This window comes from Lissotriton vulgaris, chromosome 6, assembly GCF_964263255.1.
Source record: "Lissotriton vulgaris chromosome 6, aLisVul1.2, whole genome shotgun sequence".
NCBI lineage: Eukaryota > Metazoa > Chordata > Amphibia > Caudata > Salamandridae > Lissotriton > Lissotriton vulgaris.
The window spans coordinates 1,251,479,189-1,251,500,251 of NC_141694.1; the positions used below are offsets into that span (position 1 = coordinate 1,251,479,189).

Sequence of the window (21,063 nt, forward strand, 5' to 3'; positions counted from 1 at the left end):
AAAAGACCATGCGCTTGTTCATGAGGCTTAAATGGTTTATCACCTCTTCTAGAACCCCTGCATCGACCCTCTGACGTTTCCTGGAAAAATTACCATGTAACACAATACCAAGCCCTGTCAGCTGAAACCCCCAAGGAATCGTGGGGCATATTATCAAGGGGGTTTATCTCCGCTTTTTTGGCTTTAAAAGCCATGAAAGCGGAGATAAAATTATCTCCCTATTACCAAGCTGTCGCTAACACCAGTTAGTGACAGCTAAAAGGAGATAGCGACCATCTTGGGCCCCGCTTTGCATGTCAGTGATACTTATCACTAATAACATGCAAAGTGGCGTGCCAAGATGTTAGCGACTGGAAACAGTCCCTAACATCGCTTTCTCCTATTACCAACTTTTGGAGATATTCGCGCTAAGCGCGAATATCTCCAAAATCTAACACCTGCCCTGAGCAGTTCTTAGCCATGTTATCCAATGGGAGGTGGATAACATGGCTAAGAGCATTTGCTCGATAATACATGAATATCGCTGACTTTTCTGCGATAATAGCAAGGTTTATCTGCGATAAAAATCGCCGATGTGCGGCGATAATTTTTGTCTCTAAACAAGTTAGAGACAAAAATTATCGCTAGTTGTTCGTAATATGCCCCCGGGTTTTTGCTTGCAGAAATCGGGAGGCGGGAGACTAGCACTGAAATCAGTAGTCTCACGCCTGAATCGGGAGGGTTGGCATGTCTGAATTCTCTACAGCTGGGGCCATAAACTACATCCGCAGGGGTAGGTGATAGTCTGGGACCAGCCTGGCATCTAAAATGGCTGCCGTGCACGACAAAATTGTGGCATTGGAAAAAAGGCAAGATGGCGCAGCCGCTGGAAGAGATGTATCAACATATATCAGCCTCCTCAGCCACCCTCAGGAAACATAGGGGATTAGGATACGTCTCCCGCACCCCCTTATACCTAGTAATTTAATTAACGAAGCACAAAATGGCGAATTCCCGTTTCGCTACCAGTTTGCGGCCCAGTTCGCGGCCCGTGAAGCGCTTCTACCGTGAAAAATCATTTTTTTTTCTTTTCCCCACGGGACCCTTTAATAACCCCAACAACATTCCTAGGGGGTCAAGAGGGGGATACCTTGCCCCCTTTCATTAAATTCCCCCTTCGTTTTTCACCTCTTCTTCTCTCTCGATCCTACCGAGAGACAAGATGGCGGCCGCTCCGGACTGTTTAGAATGTTGACAGACACCGGAGAGCCAATCAGCTTTCTGCGCGCAAAGTTCAGAAACGCGAAAAGTAAGCGGACCGGATCGCTGCCTGGAGCGCTGTTACAGATATATATCTTGATTTAAACGTTAATTTCTCAAAATCCACTGAAGCACATATATTGAGACCTAGCAAAGGCACATCGGGCTAACAGTCCCTACAATTTTGCCAAGTTTCGTGCAAATCCATTCAGCCGTTCGAGCTAAAAGTGAGTCCAACCGCCCTATGGAAAACTCAATGTAAAAAACGCGTTTTGGGACCCCCCTTTTTTCTCAGCCCCCCCCTTGACGAAACCCCACCAAATTTTCAGGGGCTGCTCAGAAACAAAATGTGCCATTTTCCTGAAAATTTCAGCCGATTCCGTCCACAAACGCCAAAGTTATTAGACATAGAATTTTCAAAAATCCCATAGGAAATTAATCCTAACTATATATACCTACTGGCGATAGCCAGTAGGTAATGTATATATATATATATATATATATATATATATATATATATATATATATATATATATATTTTATCCATTTTAAAGTGTCTTATGGCTAAGAAACCATATCAATGCTTTTACAGTATTATTTCATAGTACTCCTTTTACTGTACGTACTTTACTTTACATTAAGTAATGCAATTGTGGCAATTCATTTCTCTTGCATGAGAAGGAAGACTGCTCAATAAATAATACCTTTTATTGAAAACGCCCGTCTCTCTATTCTCTGCACTCTGGTGAAACTAAAAATGCACATCTGACTGAGTGAAATAGCTGTCTATTGTTTTCACACGACTCTAGAGATTGACTCTTATTCTGAGGGAGCAAAGTTGAGATGTTTATGCGGTTGTCGGAAGCTGAACCCCTTCTTGTCTGAGCCAGGGAAGCTGATCCCTTCCAATTCAGTCAAGAAAGTTTCCAGTGACCTCTGAGCTAGCTGGCGCAAACCTAAATTAAGTCTAACATAGTCAGTAGAGACCTAGATGACCTCAGTCCTACGTCTACACTGCTGTTTATGTTATTCCAATGCGCAGGGCCTATAGGGAAAAGAGGAACTACACTACATTACGTTGGAGCCATTTGACCTGGATGTACCTAGAAAATGCAGTCCATGTGCAACACAATAAGATGAGGCTGTTGTAGTAATCTTTGAATCCAAAATGCTATAACCCATACCTACATCTAAGACAAACCAAGACCATCACCTTTTCAACCCCTTTCCCATGGGAACATTATTACACCCTTGCTACGATCTGCAATCACCACTTTAAACCCTAAAAATGAGGAGGCTTTAAGACCGTCTCTTAAAATAAATTATCTTTCTGGTGTAGACATGTCCTGCCTTGTTCATGAAGCAAATAATCCCTTGACTCAAAGGGCATATCACAAGCCATGATAAATGCCTTATATCTGGAAGTAGTTATCAGCCCCTTAAATACCATCATCATGCTCACTGTAAAAAGAACACAGAATCCAAAGATCCTAATAAACTACAACCTCCCACAATCTTAATCCAAGTAAAGTCTTGAAAGAGGTATGAGACATCTACAAGATCTAGTGGACCTGAACCACCCACTTTACACTCCTTAGTCAAGGTTTAGGTCTGCCTGAGATACTGTATCTGCCCTCCTGAACATCAAAGAAGAGCTCCTCTTATTCCTGGATAACTATACCTAATAACAGCTAATGTGTTTTGACCTTTCAATAGCATGCAGTGCCATGACAACATACTATTAGCATGGCTAAGGATCCAGATCTTCCCTGCAGTGACCTGTACCTTTTTCTGCATTCACAACCAGCAACTAGGGATTAAATCTGTGGAAACATTAACTGGTACAGCGTCATGCAGAATGCACACAGGATATGCACATCATGCTGGTTGTTAAATATCTCTGTGTGGTACAGTTATACGAATAGGAAAAGGAATCCTTGAAAAGTATATGATGACACATACATCTACTTATGTTTGGAAAATGAGCTACAGAAGAACAATAGCATCACCAAAAGCTCAGACCACACATCTGACTGGATGACAAGGAGCCTGCTTTTCATGAATGGAGCAAAGGTCAAGGACTGTGGTCAGAGTCGCTGTTTTTCAACTGGCTCACAAACACATTCCTCCAGCAACCTCCCTAATGCTGCACCCTAATGGTAAGAAATTTGGAATTCTTGTTCAACATTGTTCATTTTTTCTAATTCCCTAGACAACACCGTAGCCAATGGCAGAAACTTTGAGGTTTTCATGCTGCAAAGAAAATCCACCCACTCCTTAAAAACTGACCTTTGGATAGGAAGTGAGTCCATACTGGTGATGACACTCTAGGACTAATACAGCAATATTCACACCAAGCTTCTAAAGAAACCCACTGTCAGGTTACAAAACCAAGCAGACTGAGTGAGTCAAAAACTAGAAAAGAATTACTGTGTTAAACCCGCTGTGAAAGTACTTCCCTGGCTGGTAGTGAATGCAAGAATTATGGTAAAATTCTCCTACCCAAAGGTAAGGGTTGCTGGAGCAGAAAACCTCAACACACGGTAGCCAGTAACTTGTGCTCCTCAACTGCACGCTTGATCAACCAATGACCTTTCAAGTAACAAACTCAGAAACTAGTCCCTGGGAACCCATGGCTCTAGTCTGAAGAATACTCTGAATGTAAGCCTGAGGTCAGAACCTAACTACATGCATTTCAAGAGGTGCATGGAAACTGGCCTATTCACGTTAGTATTCAACCGAACATCGTGAACAAATGGAGGTATCAACTCAGTAAGAAACGAGGTTCCCCACTTCCATCTGAATGGCCACTTACTTAGCCTCATCGTGTCTGTACACAATGTTTAACTCTGCAAACACTTAAAGAGTGGCAGAAAGGCACATGTAATGCTTTACAAAACTTCCAAATATGTAAATAAATAAGCTTACATGGCAATCGAGGTGCTGCAGATACAACTGCAAAAAGGAGCATGTTTTTCCCCCGATAAGATAAGGCGAAAGGATAGCTATTGAATTCAAGGCTTTAGAATATTGTCAGTAGTAAGAAACTCTCTTAAACATGGGTGAAGAATTCTCTTTTGATGTCAGAAAACACAGTTTACTCACATTTAGGACTGCTGATGCTTTCGCTTCGGTCAGAGTCATCTATACAGTAGGTTTCTTGCTCTTCTTTAATGTGCAAAGAATCAAGATGCTTAGTTACTGGAAAGCCTGGAAGTAAAATAGATTTATTAGTGTAGTGGTGACAGGGAAAAAATTCAAAATGTGGGAACTTTAACATAATCTCCTGCCTAATGTGCTTCATCAGGAAATACCTGAAAGGTCACCTTTGCGTTTTGAGATTTTAGGATTATTTAAGTTCATAAAGCATTTTCTGATTATAGCAGAAGTTGACGTTGATTATTCCACAACAGTAAGCACTAATATGATTTAAAAAAACAGGGTTGGTTTCTTTTAATTTCAGCCTAATAAAAGATTTCATAAAGTGCCAAGAGAAGGAGACTTTTTAAATTACATTAAATTGTAATTGACAAACAGTTTTGCAGACAGGCTGAATGTTGGACTTAGCCCTCTCTGCGGGGTCATCCCCAATCATTTTGCATTCACCCTCTGGTTTTCTGAATCTGTTTGTGTTGGTTTTTAGGACTCTGTGCACTTTACCAACACTAACCCGTGCTAGAGTGTACGCTCTATCCTTAAAATATGGTGAAATTGGCTTACACTCAATTGGCACATTTATTTTACTTGCAAGTCCCTGGAAAAGTGGTACTACATGTACAAAGGGCCTGTAAAACCTAAATGCTACTACTAGGCCACCTATTATAAACTACTGGGGTAACTGTTATATTTCATATTTACATGCTATGGTGTATTACTTTAAGTAGATTTAGTCATTAGTTGATTTACAAATCCTGTACTGCAATCTGTTGCTATGGATTGTGTGTTCTACATTCTATAGTGTTTTCTAACTGGACCTGTCCTGCTGAGCAGATGCTGTACTGTGTTCCTCTGCTACAATAAATCTTCTTTCTTCATAAAAACTGGACTGGATCACTACAAAATTGGAGACGATTTTACTGGTTTGCTACATTTTTGGGAACACAGGAGCAACTAAAGGATCTTAACCTGCGCTGCATTTTTCTCCATTTCTTCAACTTTTTGGACTTTCATGTAAGAAATTATTTGTTTGTTTTTTCAAAACTCTTGAATATGTTTACTTAATTTTCCACCTTTCTTGGTTATTACCACAAACAATATTTTTTTTTCTCTTTTATTGATTATTTTTCCTTCTACTCTGCCTCTTCACCTCGAAGGAAACATTGGGAAGACTTCTTTATGTTCTGCAAGTACTCCCGCTTTTTCGCTATGTTTATTTGATATTTTTGTGATTTTCTACCATTCACATTGCATTAATTTTATTCGAATTATCCATTTGCTTACTTTTGAACTGCTGCCTTACACCAACGGTAACTGTTCCTGTTCGCGCTCTCCTCCTGCTACACGTCATTTGGATCTCGTCACGCGTCTTGGATTACGCGTCCTCTTTCAACTCTACTCCTCTACTCAAAACTCGATGGTTGCACGTGTGCGCTTGACGTCATCGCCCACACGTCGACGCCATCTTTGTTTACCTGTGTCTTAGCAACGAAGCTCCGTGTAAATTTTATCGCGTTTCTAACGCGCAGCAAGCCCTTCTATTTAAGAAAACATTGTTTTGAACACGAAGCAGCGTACTTTTCATCAAAAATATCTAAGACATCATTCTTCAACAGGTTTGAGTTTATTTCATTATCTCATTTTATTGACGATTTTTTACCACATTATTTTTACTTTATATTCCATGTTCATTTTATTTATTCTCTACTCATAAACATTTTTATCAAACATGCAGTTTGATCCTCCCCCTAAGTTCCTACAAAACAAAGGAGAGCCTCCTTTCCCATGGATTCGCTGGAAAGAAGAGTTCTTAACTTTTTAAAAAGCCATAGATGGGGATAGATTCTCACAAGAGAGAAAAAAAATATTTTATTACATTCTTTGGGTTCTGAAGGCCAAGTTGTATTCAGAACACTTCCTTTACATGATGGAGGGGGAGACAGAAATGTTTTTGATGATGCAATGACTCGTCTTGAAGCTAGATTTAAACCAACTTTTAGTGTTGCTTTGAATCGTTATAAGTTTTATACCAGAGCTCAAGAAGAATCTGAAACTTTTGATGATTTTCTAACAGCCTTACGTTATTTGTCCACTAACTGTAACTTTGGTCCTATATCTGACGAGATGATCAGAGATCAGATTATAGTTCATACCAAAAGCAAGAAAATCCAAGAAAACTATGGATTATGGGAGATCCAGATTTGAAGGATGTTATTATTGCAGCAAAAGCTATTGAACAATCTGATAAGTGGATAAAGTGTTTGGATAAGAAAGACAAAGACAAGTCTTCTGAAGTATGCGCTGTAAAATCAGATTTGTCTACTGCTTCGTCTTCCAACAATGCACAACGCATTAGTAATTCTTTTCAACGCTCTTACAAAAAGAATGACAAATGTTTCCATTGTTTTAGATGTGGTAGTACTAACCATGCTGCTTCGTTTCCTAAGTGTCCTGCTATCGGGAAAGAATGTAACAAATATGGTAGACAAGGACATTTCAGTAGTGTATGCAAGACTACTATAGGGAATAATACAGCTACAGGAAATAATAATAAGAATAGAGTTTCTTTTATTACCGATGGTGTGCAAGAATCTGATACTGCTGACAAAGACAATGGAAATAATTGTGAGAGGGGTATAGTTGTTTCCATCATTGATGCCAATGAACAAGATTTGATTTACCTTAAGCAACCTGAATGCATAGTGCATGTTTTAGGAGTTGACCTTAAGTTGATGGTTGATTCAGGATCACCTTGGACAATTATTACTAAACAGTATTTCACTGAAATGTTTGAAGGTATTGTCACTTTTAAAGATCTTAAAGAATCTGACATAATTGCCAAGACTTTTGATGAGTCTATCATCCCGATGGAAGGATATTTGGGAGTAGACATGCAATTTAGAGGTCAAATAAGGTTTGTCAGATTGTATATTGCTACAAAAGGAGTGAATGTGCTTGGATGGAGAGATCAATGGAGTTTTGGTATAACTCTCAATCCCAGAAGACTTGATCCCATTGTCATTGTTGATGATTATTCCAATGAAACTCATTCTGTCAAGACTATTATTAGTACCAGCGAATGGATTCATGAGATCATTAACTTGTTTCCTAAAGTTTTTTCAAAAAACCTAGGAAAACTGCACAATTTTCAACATTTGATTAGACTAAAAAAAGGAACTATTCCAGTTACACAGAAGTTAAGAAATGTTCCCATAAATGTTAGAGATGATCTTAGAGCACTGTTGAAAAACTTGATTGATGATGATATATTTGAAGAAGTTGAATCTTCTGAATGGGTTTCGCCCATCGTTTTAGCCTGAAAATCCGATCAAAGTCTCAGGTTGTGTGTAGATTTGAGAGCTCTCAATTCTAATATCATAGTAGACTGCCATCCCCTACCTAATATAAATGAGGTAGTATGTATGTTAGAGGGAGCAAAGGTTTTTTCTACATTTGATTTGCGTTCAGCATATCATCAAATTGTGCTAGCGGATGAATCACACCAGTTGACAGCCTTTCTCACTCCTGAAGGTCTATTCCAGTATAAAAGAATGCCCTTTGGGTTAGCCTCTGCGGCATCAGTTTTCCAACGTACTATGCATCATATTTTCAAAGACCTGTACAAGTTTGTAAGATGTTTTCAGGATGATATCCTAGTGTTTTCTCCTGATAACGCATCTCACAAGGAACACGTCATAGAAGTTTGCAAAAGACTTGGGATGCATGGTCTCACTTTGAAGGATAACAAATGCAAAATGTTTTGTGAGTCTGTGGAATATTTAGGACATACCCTTTCTGGTAATGGTGTTGTTCCCAAGAAATGCTTGGTTGAAGCTATAGTTAAAGCGCCATGTCCTGACAATAAGGAAAAACTACTCTCTTTTAATGGCTTGTGTGAATATTATAGTAAGTTTATCAAAGGTTTTGCAACTAAAATGGAGCCTTTGAGAGAATTGACCAGACAGAAAGTAGAGTTTTATTGGGGAGAGAAACAGGAGTCTGCCTTTCAAACTATTAAGCATGAGATTGCCAATGCTCCTACTTTGAAACCTTTCTGTATAAACAAGCTTTGTGTGGTTACTGTGGATGCTAGTGAATATGACTTAGAAGGAGTTTTATCACAAAAATGTGGGAACGATGAGTGGTCTGTAGCGTTTGCTTCCCGGACATTGAGTGAAACAGAAAGGAAATATTCTGTCATAGAGAAAGAGTTGTTGGGATGTGTCTGGGGAATAGAACATTTCCGCAACTTTTTATGGGGTAGTCGTTTTCTGTTGAAAACAGACCACAAACCACTTGTTTCCATACTTTCTCCTGGTGGTGGTCGGAATGCTACAGCACGGATTGCCAGATTGATGTCTCGTTTGCAAGAGTATAGCTTTGATGTTGAGTATTTTCCTGGAAGAAGCAATGTAACAGCTGACTGTCTTTCAAGGCTGCCTTGTGATCTTAAATCTATTGGAGGTAACAAAGAAGAGGATGTTGATTTTGTTGCCTCATTAAAAGATTTTGTGGCTCATGAATTTTCTGCCATTTCAGAATCCTTCTGGGGAAATGCTGTTACACGTGACAAGAGTTGGAATAATCATCAAAGACTATATTTTGAAAGGTTGGCCTAATGGGAATATAGTACCTCCAGAGTTGAAATCTTTTCATCAGGTTCTCAGTGAGTTGGAGATTGACAATAATCTGATTTTTAAGAGTGGAAAATGTGTACCTCCTGAAGATATGCAAGAAGAAATCATCAGACTTGCTCATGAGTGTCACTTGGGAATGTCTTCTATGAAGAGATTAGTGAGAACCAGTTTTTGGTGGCCAGGAATGGATAAAATGATTGACAGAGTAGTTTGTGATTGTTCCATATGCCTTAATAGTGATAAAATGTTGAAAACTTTTCCTGCTCCTCTCATACCTATTTCTTGGCCAGAGAATCCTTGGAGGAAATTAGCATTTGATATATCTGGCCCTTTCAATTGTTTACCTCAGGATGCCCGTTTTGCTTTGGTGTTGATAGACTACCATTCAAAATGGCCTGAAGTTAGATTTGTTTCTTCTGCTTCTTCGCAGGTCATTGTTGAATTTCTTGGGGAGGTGTTTGCAAGAGAAGGTAGTCCAGAGGTATTAATTACTGATAATGGGGTACAATTAATATCTAATGAAGTGGAAGATTATCTTAGTTCTTGTGGAATCAAACACATTACAACACCCCTTTACGAACCACAAGGTAATGGACAGGTAGAAAGGTTTAATCGCGTCTTGAAGGACTCTGTTGAATGGGCAAGAAAAACTCCCAATGTGTGGAAAAAAGTTATTAGAGAAAGGTTATGGTTGTACAGAATAACTCCTCACTCAGTTACTGAACTTAGTCCTTTTCGTTTATTGAGAGGGAGGGAACCAGTGTCAAAATTGTGTCCTTGGTGGATGAAAGAGAAGTTTAGTACTTCTAATACTTCTACCCCTGTTGATATTCGAAGTACTTCTCTAAGGGTCAAACACCACCAAGAGAAGATGAAAGAATACTATGATTCTAAGCACAAAGTGAGAATTCCTGATTTTACAGTGGGAGATTTTGTCAGGATACGTAAACCTGGTTTCTTGATTAAGGTTGCTTCAAAATTTGGTCCTGTTCGAAAAGTGGTAAAAGTTAACATTAACAGCATTGTAACTAATGATGGTAAAGTATGGAATGTTAGACGCGTTGTAAAGTGCCCTAATGTTTCCACTGTCAAATGCCCAAGTCTTTCCACTTTTAGTCCTGACAATGTTAGTTTACCTATAAAGAATGATACTGTTTCTTCAAGAGTTAAGACTAATAAGAGAATTGTCAATGTGCCTCTTCGATTTAAAAATTGATTTAAGACTAATAAGAGAATTGTCAATGTGCCTCTTCGATTTAAAAATTGATTTTCTTCTTTTCTTCATTTTGTTTCTTTCTCTTTCTTTCTTTCTTTCTTTCTTTCTTTCTTTCTTTCTTTCTTTCTTTTTCTTCTCTTTCTCTTTTGTTCCTTTCTTCTCTCTTTTCATTTTTTTAGGGATAAGATGTGTTATATTTCATATTTACATGCTATAGTGTATTACTTTAAGTAGATTTAGTCATTAGTTGATTTACAAATCCTGTACTGCAATCTGTTGCTATGGATTGTGTGTTCTACATTCTATAGTGTTTTCTAACTGGACCTGTCCTGCTGAGCAGATGCTGTACTGTGTTCCTCTGCTACAATAAATCTTCTTTCTTCATAAAAACTGGACTGGATCACTACAGTAACCCAATCATTTATTCACAGAAACATATTGAAAAGGTAAACACATTACCACGAATAATAGGAGTTATTGGAGAGGTTGCTCCAAGGGAAAGGGGTGAAGAAGTAGTGCTCATGTGTAATATACAAAAAAAAACAAAGAAAGGGATTTTACATAGTGAAAGTAGTTCAAATGGCAAAGTATACAATAACTCTAATCAAAACTGGTTGTAAATAGAATCAACACCAGTTCATTAGGGCCTGTCTTTCAATAGTCATTTACGTTTTTGCTCTTAATAATTTAACAAGCAATTCACAGAGGTATCATCTGTAAGTTGGACGGGACAACACTGGCATAAGGTACAGGCCCATTAGGGACGAATGTGGACGTTTCGACCCGACTTTGTGCCTGGAGGGTAATTGAATCCTTAGCTTGTGGATCTTCCTCAGGACAGGGGAAGGGTAGGAGGCAACCTATTTCAGGTGCCCGAGGGTTACTGGCCCTGATCACAGCTCTCTGGGTTGGACAGTCCGCATCGTAGTTGCAGTGTAGCACTAATTTCAATCTCAGGTATCGGGGAACCCAGAAACAGCCAGTCAAAATACCGCATGAAGGAGGGATGAATACCATCCAAGGGGAACAAATCACCTCCACAAATCTTAAAGAACTTCAAGAGCTGCCCGGAAGTCGGTCCTTCGCTCGTCACAATAGGGCAAAAAGTTGGCCACGTACTGTTCAACTTTGAAATGTCCTGGTAATGAAAACTCTTACGTTTATTTTTCACTACTTCAGAGCCTACCTTTCACATAGGATAACACTGGATTACCTTATTACATTTAATAAATTATAACTATCCATTGGGAGCAAATGGGGACGTCAAGTTTGGTCTCTAAAGAATTGTAATTTAAAACCCTCTTTAATGGTAGAGCTGGATTTTAAGTCACAATTCTGAAAATTCTAGTTTGCATTTTCTTGTCCCAACCAGTTGGTGCCTGTATCCTGGGTCACTTGCCTAGCTGTAGCTGGAAGTTGGTCTTTGTGTTACTCTAAGGAGGAATTGGTGTGCCTGAATGGGCCATCTCTGTTAGGATGAGGGGGGAGTGTGCTTCCATCTACCACATTTGCACATCACAAATTCTGTGCCTGAGCACACTCACAAATTCCAGACACCTCTGTAGGGGGAGGACTCTAAAAGCTTCTCCCACTTTAAAGTGGACACAAGGTATAAGTAACAGACCTCAGACTCCATTCTTCAGATCACTTCTGGACCTGTGGACTCTGCCAGGAAGAAGGACTGCCCAGCTGTGAAGCCTGCCCTGCTGACTTGCTCCAGCAGCACCAGGACTCTTCTACTGCTGTGAGATTCCCTGCTGAACGCAACCTGGCTGTGTGGTCCCAGGACTGTAAGGAATTTCCAAGGGTGACTTGGCTCGCCCCTACTCAAGCCACAGGGACATAATAGGCTTCTTCAACGTAGACAGAACTCGATGCATCTAGACTCAGCACAAAGCAGCCCACCATCGACTCTGACTTAGCCTGACAGAAGCTGGCCTAGTAGCATTGACTCCAGCCACATTGAGCCTGACTCATGCCGGCTCTTACTTTAGCACCAAAATCACCAGCAGCCCTAGCTTCAAGGATTGCAGCCTTGAACTCTTCTGAGACACAGCACCGAGTGTGTCTCCATCTCTCGTTGGGGGCTTCCAGCCTTCCGAGTTCACACAGCCTTGACATGCTTAGGTTCCCACTGAACCTACACCCCTCCGCCTCGGACTATTGATGGTGTGGCCCCAGACCACTGCGATATAAACCAATGTAACCTGGTCCTGATGATGGCCTAACATTCCTACAGGCCGAAACGCCGTCGACTCCACAGCGAAATACCCGGCGCTCTCTTCAAGGATACCTATACAAATTAATTGTATATTACACTTTCATTGACTGTTAGGGTATCCTGAATTTGTACAATTTTAGTTCACTTGTTCGCCGTTGCGCCCTCCACAGTCGCAGTACATACCACCTCACGTTGTCACTTGCGCCGTCACAAGCCTTCACAAGCACTTGTGCACAGTATCCAACAGGTTACATACCATTTAATGTAACGCAGCACAACCTTTCAGTTTGATCATATGATATTTAATATGTCAAATGTGTGAATATACCATTTTTGTTTGCAAAAAAAATTTGGTTTCTTCCTTTTTTTCCCCCCTTCTGGATTCATCCTTTACTAACTTTTGGTACTAGTTATATTGTCCCTCTATTGGCACCCCTTTGAGACATTGTTGTATATTACAAAAATATTTGCCCTAGTTTAATAAGGATATATGAGCTACCTCCTGTAGTCAGATATTACTGGCCCAGCATGTAGCCGCTTGTCTTAGACGCTGATATATCTCAGCACAAGTCTTCGCAAGCACAGGCGGTTCCTTTGATGCGGATGCAAGCGGACTTTGGCCCAGCATGACGCATATCTCGTCCTCTGCACAGACACAGTTCATATCTCTGCAAGCTCCTCTGGCTTCATTGATGACGATGCAGGACTTTGTTGGCAGTCATCGACTCCACTGCTGCATGGCACATTACGATGCCAGACCTCGCATCGCACTCCTCGACGACGGTTCATCAATGCTGGCCTACGCAGCTCCATACAAGGACGTCACATCTCGATGCTCAGGCCACAAGGTACTTTTCAGAGTTCAGTCCTGTATCCAGCCCGGACACCATCACAGTCAGTCTGAACCTGTGACTTGGACCCAGTCTACCATGAACAGATAAATACGCGGTTGGTGCTTTTTGTTTCTAAGTGCTTGATTTCTACAAAACCTTTCAAACTGCTTATCTCTGGTTCTACTAATTAGATTTATGTTGTTTTGGTGTCAAATAATTAATTACATTTTATTCTATTTTTGTCAATTGGTGTATAATGTTTCTTGTGTTGTGTATTCACTTTGTTTTTGTTTGTGAGCTGCATAAACACTTTACACATTGCCTCTAAGTTAAGCTGTTGGCCTTTTCTGACAAGCTACCAGAGGGTTAAGCATGTTAATTTAGGGATGCTGGAGTTTCATTCTGGCAAGAATTGTGGCTTCACCCCCCTCAACTAGTAATTCAATTGCCTACACTGAAAAATAGGTTCCATTGGTGGTGTTCTACAACTTTATTCAATCTGATTATCCAACAAGCATTGTCAACACCAATAGGTCTTTTGATAGTGCTGTTCAGCATCAGCAAAAAAGAAAATAACAATGGCTATTGCCGATGCTGAAGAGCTTTGGCAATAAAAAGCCCCAGAGTTGTGATGTATCCCCGCGCATGCATTTTCACACATGTGCATGAATACATAATGATACTACAGACCCACTGAACAGACTAAAAACAAAACTGGAAAACTCTGGGAAGGCGTACCGGGCCACAGAGGAAATTGAGCAACAGAATACCGCTGTGCAGTCTTGAGAAATTATGAAAAAAATAGGGAGTGTGGGGACATGCTGGACGGGAGGGGAAAGCAACATTGACATCACAGAGGGGGAGAGGCTGTTGAGGAAGCAACACATGGGGTGAGGGCAAGAAATAGTTCCCTGAATGTAAGCTGTGGAAAGATAAAAGTCACCCATTCAAAAGGATGCTAAAGAAAATATGCTCCACTGGGAGACAAATAAGAGAAGAGAAATAACAATCCATTGAGTAAGAAGCAAGCAGCTGTGAGTGACAAGAAAACTAAGCAATGATAAGAACTGAGTTGACACAATAGGTCTCACCTGTGCGAGAGCTATTGGCTTTGTCAATGAGTTGTAGCCATCATGTTCACCAGTGTGGCTGCTAGTCAGCATGGCTAAAAGTTTGTGGCATGGAGTGAGGTGGGGTTGATTGGGGTCGAGTGGAATAGGGTAGATTGCAGTGGGATAGATTGGCGTAAATTGAAGTGGGGTAGAATGGAGTGGGGCTGGTAGGGGTAGATTGGAGAGGGGTGTAGTGGGGCAGTTGGGTATATTAGCATGGTAGATTGGAGTGGGGTAGATTGAACTGGGGTGGAGTGCGGCAGACTGGAGGGGGGTAGATAGGAGTAGGGTAGATCGTGGTAGATTGGGGTAGAGTGGACTGGGATGGATTGGGGAAGAGTGGAGTGGGGGGGACTGGGGTAGATTGGAGTAGAGTGGGGTAGACTGGAGTGTAGTCGGGTTTGAGTAGCTGCACTATACAAGCCCCTGATTGATTGATTGATTGATTGATTGATTGGTTTGATTGATTGGAGAAGACTACGGTACATTGGAATGGGGTTGATTGGGTGGTTTACAGTAGGGTAGAATAGAATGGTGTTTTGGTTTTGAGTGGGGTAGATTAGGGTGGAGTGGAGTGTGGTAGATTAGTATAGATTTGAGTGGGGTAGATTGAATTGGGGTAGATTGGGTGAAGTGGGGTAGATTGGGGTGGAGTGGGGCAGAGTGGAGTGGGGTAAAGAGGAGTGGGATATATTGGGGTAGATTGGAGTGAAGTGAGGTAGATTGGGGAAGAGTGGAGTGCAGTAGATTAAGGTAGACTGGGGTGGAGTGGGGTAGATTGGGGTGGAGAGTGGCAGAGTGGAGTGGGGTAGAGGGGAGTGGGATATATTGGGGTAGATTGGAGTGAAGCGGGGTAGATTGGGGAAGAGTGGAGAGCAGTAGATTAAGGTAGACTGGGGTGGAGTGGGGTAGAGATGAGTAGATCAGAGTGGAGTGGGGTAGAGAGGAGTGGGATATATTGGGGTAGATTGGAGTGAAGTTGGGTAGATTGGGGAAGAGTGGAGTGCAGTAGATTAAGGTAGACTGGGGTGGAGTGGGGTAGAGTTGAGTAGATTAGAGTGGAGTGGGGAAGAGAGGAGTGGGATATATTGGGGTAGATTGGAGTGAAGTGGGGTAGATTCGGGAAGAGTGGAGTGCAGTAGATTAAGGTAGACGGGTGGAGTGGGGTAGAGATGAGGAGATCAGAGTGGAGGGGGTAGAGAGGAGTGGGATATATTGGGGTAGATTGGAGTGAAGTGGGGTAGATTGGGGAAGAGTGGAGTGCAGTAGATTAAGGTAGACTGGGGTGGAGTGGGGTAGAGATGAGTAGATTAGAGTGGAGTGGGGTAGATTAGGGTGGAGTTGGGTAGATTAGAGTGAGAGAGATAAGAGTTTTGTACTTTGGAATGAGGTAGATTGGAGTGGAGTAGTTTGGAGTGGTGTGGGTTAGATTGGGATGGGGTGGATTGGAGTGGGGTAGGGTACATTCAATTGGGATGGAGAGAGATGGGGTGGAGTGTGTTAGACTGAACTGGAGTGGGGTAGATTTGGGTGGCGCATGATAGATTGGAATGAAGTGGAGTAGGATAAACTGGAATTAGGTAGATTGGAGTGGGATTGATTAGGTGAATTATAGTAGGGTAGTATAGAAAGGGGTAGATTGGGGTAGTTTGGAGAGGGTAGTTTTGAGTGGGGTAGATTAGGGTGGAGTAGATTGAGGGAGTGTGATAGATTGCAGTGGAGTAGACTGGAGTACAGTAGATTAGGGTAGATTGAATTGGGGTAGAATGGGTGAAGTGGAGTAGATTGGGGTGAAGTGGAGTAGATTGGGGTGGAGTGCAGTGGAGTGGGGTAGAGTGGAGTGGGGTATAATGGGGTAGAGTGGGGTAGACTGGAGAAGAGTAGAATTCAGTGGACTTGGGAAGACTGGAGTGGAATGGGGTTGTTTGGAGTATGGTAGATTAGAGTGGGGTAGACAGAGGTGGAGAGGAGTAGATTGCAGTAGAGTGGGTAGATTAGGATGGAGTATGGTAGAATGGAGTGGTGCAGATTGGAGTGGGATAGATAGGAGTGGGGTAGTTTGGAGGGGGGAGATTGGGTTAGGGTGGAGTAGATTGGGGTAGACTAGAGTAGGGTAGATTGAAGTGGGTCTGATTGGATGGGGTAGATTGGAGGAGGGTAGTTTGGGGTGGATGTTGTAGGGTAGATTGGGGTGGGGTGGAGTGGGTTAGATTGGATTGGAGTGAGGTAGATTTGGGGCGGCATGTGGTAGGCTGAAGTGAAGTGGAATGGGGTAGATTGGGTAGAGTGGAATGGAGTGTGCTAGATTGGGGTAGAGTAGAATTGAATAGATTAGAGTGGGTAGATTTAAAAGGGAAGGTTGGAGTGGAGTGGGTTGGGGTAGATTACAGTGGGGTAGATTGGGGTGGAGTGGGGTAGAGTAGAGGGGTAGATTGCAGTAGGGTAGATTGAGGGGGGTATATTGGGGAGGGATATATTGGGTTAGGGTAGATTGGCGTGGGGTGGATTGGAGTAGGTGGAGTGGGTTAGATTGTAGTGGAGTGTGGCAGAGTCAAATGGGTAGATTCGAGTGAGTGGGGTGGGGTATATTGTGATAGACTGTATTGGAGTAGATTGTGGTGTATGGAGTGGTGTAGTGGGGTAGATTAGAGTGGAGAGAAGTTGGATAGATTGTAGTGGGGTTTGGAATAAAGTGGGGCAAATTGGAGTGGAGTGGGGTAAATTGGACTGTGGACTGTGAAGTGTCTTAAAATCGATGGCATGACATAGAATAGAGTGGAGTGGCGTAGTGTGGAGTATGCATAGCGTGGTAGCGCACTGCCATTATAGGCAACACATTTTCAATTGAAATGACTTTTGCATCTGCACCGAAATACGGTTTTACGGCACACAAACGATAATGTGTGCAAATGTCATCACCTAGTATATTGATGTGTTTTGATCATATTCAAATATTTGTTTCCACCACACTTTAGAATTACAAAAAATAATGGGCTTCATTTGAACTAATTATGATATATTCTGAAACAACCGCACAGTTCATTTTTTGTTGTGTGCTACAAAAAGAAAAATCAAACCCTCTCCTCTTACATGAATATTCAGCAGGATCGTCACATAAATTCTCTCACTTTGAAATCAGAGATAGAAAATTAAAAGCAAAGCTCCAAGAGAGCTTGACATTTCACCTCTGTCTTTGAATGCACAGCAAATATGACAAGATCAGAACAAGAATTAACAGAAAGCGAGTTAGTGGAAGAATACAGTATAAACAAAGGTTGCTCAGCGAGAGGGACAAACTCAAGCTGGACAGCCTAAATCAAATAAAGCCAACACATTAAAAGCAGAAAATATTAATTACAAACCACAAAGCCAATGGTAAGCAATGGGCAGAATGCATTCCTAGGTCAGATTTCTGAATGTACTCAAGAAGGCTTTAGCAAACCGGACATCTGCTCTGTCTGGCAGGCTGCGACCTAAAAGGGGAATATTATTCTAGCAAGGAATAGACTGTGAAGCTCTTAAGAAATACTGAGCTGAGAACGATCATCTACTAGATGTTCCCTGGAACATAAAACTTCAGATGCATTTGTAACTGTTCAGATATAAAACAAGAGCAACCATGGTAAAATACCACTAGAGTAATAACATGCAAAAAATGCTAATTACTTAATGAACAAATGGAAGATGACATTCTGGATCACTTTCTAATGCCAATCATTTATTTGTTAAGAAACAATTGCAATTAAATTAAATGTAAGAGTTGTCGTATTGTATCCCCTTCAATAAAAATTTCTGATTTTACATACTTACCAGAGTTAAATCTGCCATTGCTGTCTTTTTCTTCAACACAGAAATGGTCCACAAAACCCTCCGCCAACTCAGAGTTAAGGAAGGGAAATCCTATTGTGCAATAACATATATATTAATTATCATGCTCTCCTTGATGTGGTTGGAAAGATCTTTGCAAAGATTATTTTGAAAAACATGCAGTCTTGGACCATGAAGAAAGATATTATTCTTATGAGCAAATTGGCTTCAGACCTAACTGCTTAGTAACTGAGAATATTGCTAAAAACTATTGTAGACCAATATGTAGTTACCAGAAGTCAAATCGCCTTTGCTACTTTTATTATTAAAGATTTGTCATCACTGATAAAAATACAAAATGCCCTACAACAAGGCAGCCTACCAGATCCTCTTTTGTTTTCTATATCTGCACGATTTGCCAATTCAGTTTTTAAATCTGAAAAATGTCCTGCTGTAACTACGTACTCATACTCCGCATGTATTGGATGTATGCCTTTCTGAAATGTCGAACTCGGTCAGCCTTCACCTTGAACGCTCTCAACCTAATTTGCGGAGTTCCACAAGGATCTTCACTGTGGTTCACTTTATTCAAGGCCTACATGACCCCACACACCAGCATCATCCGCGCCTATGGAATCAATATCATATCCTATGCTGATGGGACTCAGCTCCTACTCTCCCTCTCCAACAAGATGCCAAAAATCGGGATCAATTCTATTCCTGCATGCCGAAGTTGCCAGATGATTACAAACCAAACTGCTTCAAGCTCAACACAGACAAGACAAGAGTAGCAATCTTGAGCAAAGACACCTAGCTCTTTGACTCCCTCTGGAAGCCTGCCAAACTCTGATTCATACCCTTACCAGCGACCCACACAAAGAACCTCAGAATAGTAATCAACAACCAACTCACCATGACCGGCCAAGTGAACACAGTCTCTGTCTCCTGCATCCCAAATACTCAGGATTCACATGAAGATCTTCAAACAGCTCCCACACATGCTCTTAGTACAATCACCCAAACCATCATCACCAGCAGGCTGGACTACTACAACGCACTGTATGCTGGAATCATCGTGGAGAAGTGTGGCTCACTGGTTAGAGGAGGCAGACCTGGAAGCAGAGGTCAGCCCGGGACCAGGGTTCAATTCCCGGCTCAGCGGGTTCTTGAGTCCTAAAATGTCCATGGACTCGACAATTCTCGCTCCGGTGCCTACTTGATTCACGGGTTCACACTCTGCGATTCTGGGCAATAGCTTGCTTAATCTCCACAACGGCCCCTCGAGGCGGGATGCCTGGCTTTCACCTTGCGGATACCCTGCCGGGGTTATCTCACAGGGGAATACCAGGACGGGTTCCCTAAGCAAGCGCTTAGAAACCGCTCAGTGATTTGCGCTATATAAATTCCTGTACATTTACATTTACATTTACAATCAGCACTCAACTGACTGGAAGACTCCAGACAGTGCAAAACTCAGAGGTCAGACTCACCCTCAGTCTCCCACCCCGCACTAACATCATCCCACATCTCAAAGAGCCCCACTAGCTCCCAATCCACAAATGAGCACTCTTCAAACTCCTAACGCACACATAAAAAGCCTTACACAACATTTGCCCCACGTACCTCAACTGCATAAGCTTCCACACACCTACCAGACAAGTCCGCTCAGCTGCACTCCTACTCGCACATATCCCCTTAAATGCAGAACCAGGTTCAGCAGTCATTCCTTCTCCTACCACGCTCCTACAGACTGAAACGGCCTGCCCCTGCACATCAGAGAGTCCTCTTCAGTTCTTGAATTCCACAAGAAACGGAAGACCTGGCTCTTCACGTAGCCCGGACCCTGGCTCGGCCCATACAGCTACTACTTCTGCACCAGAATACACTCCTGGGTGAGCTGCGTGCTACACAAATTCACACAACATAATATATATATATGCAGACAACATGGTTATTCTTGATCTAATCTGGATAGGTCTGCAATGTAACCAAATGGTAAACTAGGGGTAGGAAGCAATGTAAATTCTACACCTGGGTCATTGGGCAGGAAAAACTTGAGACAGTTAAGATATATTCGAATTTTGGCAGAAGCTTTTACTATAATTTGAGCAATGAACATCATTACAGTCATTTAGGAAGTAAGGCTTTGGCTCATGCTTCAAATCGCTGTATACATCTTTGGGGAGAAAACATTTTAATTAGCTATTGGAAGTCTATAAAACAAAATGCCTCCCGCTCTGAGTTATGTTTCAGAATATACTCTTATTGGAAAATGGTCTTTCTTAAATATTCATGAGGGAAAGTGCCAACGGAAATTTTGCTGCTGAGGTTCTGCTATTCCAGTTCAAGTTCAAGTTTAGAATTCAGCCTTTCTAGCATCTATGTCCAGGCACTTGCAAATGTAATCCAAAGGGGCAGTTGCATTGCTAATACCCTGAAAGGATCCCCAAGATCATTTTTAAATCAAGAAATGTCTAATATTGCTAGCAACCAAGGCATGTATCTGCTTAATTTTCAATACGCGCTGAAATGGTTTGACTGTCGAACTGAACTACACTGAACTTGGTATACAGTGCAGTTACGATTATTCTTGAAAAATCCAGCCCTTCAGTAAGATACTCTCTTAATGGTGACTATTGTGTAAACTTGAAAAATATAACACATACCCTGACAAAGTATTGATTAACCAGGCTCAGTCGTACCTCTAATTTTTGCTTGAGTACATTGTTAGCAGACTCATGCATTTAGAACAGTGTTAACATAGAAGTGGGTAAGAAAAACACATTGCCTATATAACTGACACCTCTGTGAAGGAGGAAAAGAATTTCTATATCATGCACCA

The 21,063-nt window shown here is 41.5% G+C and overlaps 1 protein-coding gene across 4 annotated transcripts in view; it reads right to left on the reverse strand.

The window, feature by feature from the left end:
• Positions 1-21,063, reverse strand: part of LOC147708704 (uncharacterized) — a 138,226-nt gene that overhangs the window by 18,087 nt on the left and 99,076 nt on the right. For all 4 annotated transcript variants that reach the window (XM_086927352.1, XM_086927351.1, XM_086927354.1 and 1 more), the window contains 2 exons: positions 18,225-18,314; positions 4,345-4,449 (listed from right to left, as the gene is read on the reverse strand). In XM_086927352.1, coding sequence (XP_086783478.1) covers positions 4,345-4,449; positions 18,225-18,314 — 195 coding nt within the window. The remainder of the gene's footprint in view (positions 1-4,344; positions 4,450-18,224; positions 18,315-21,063) is intronic.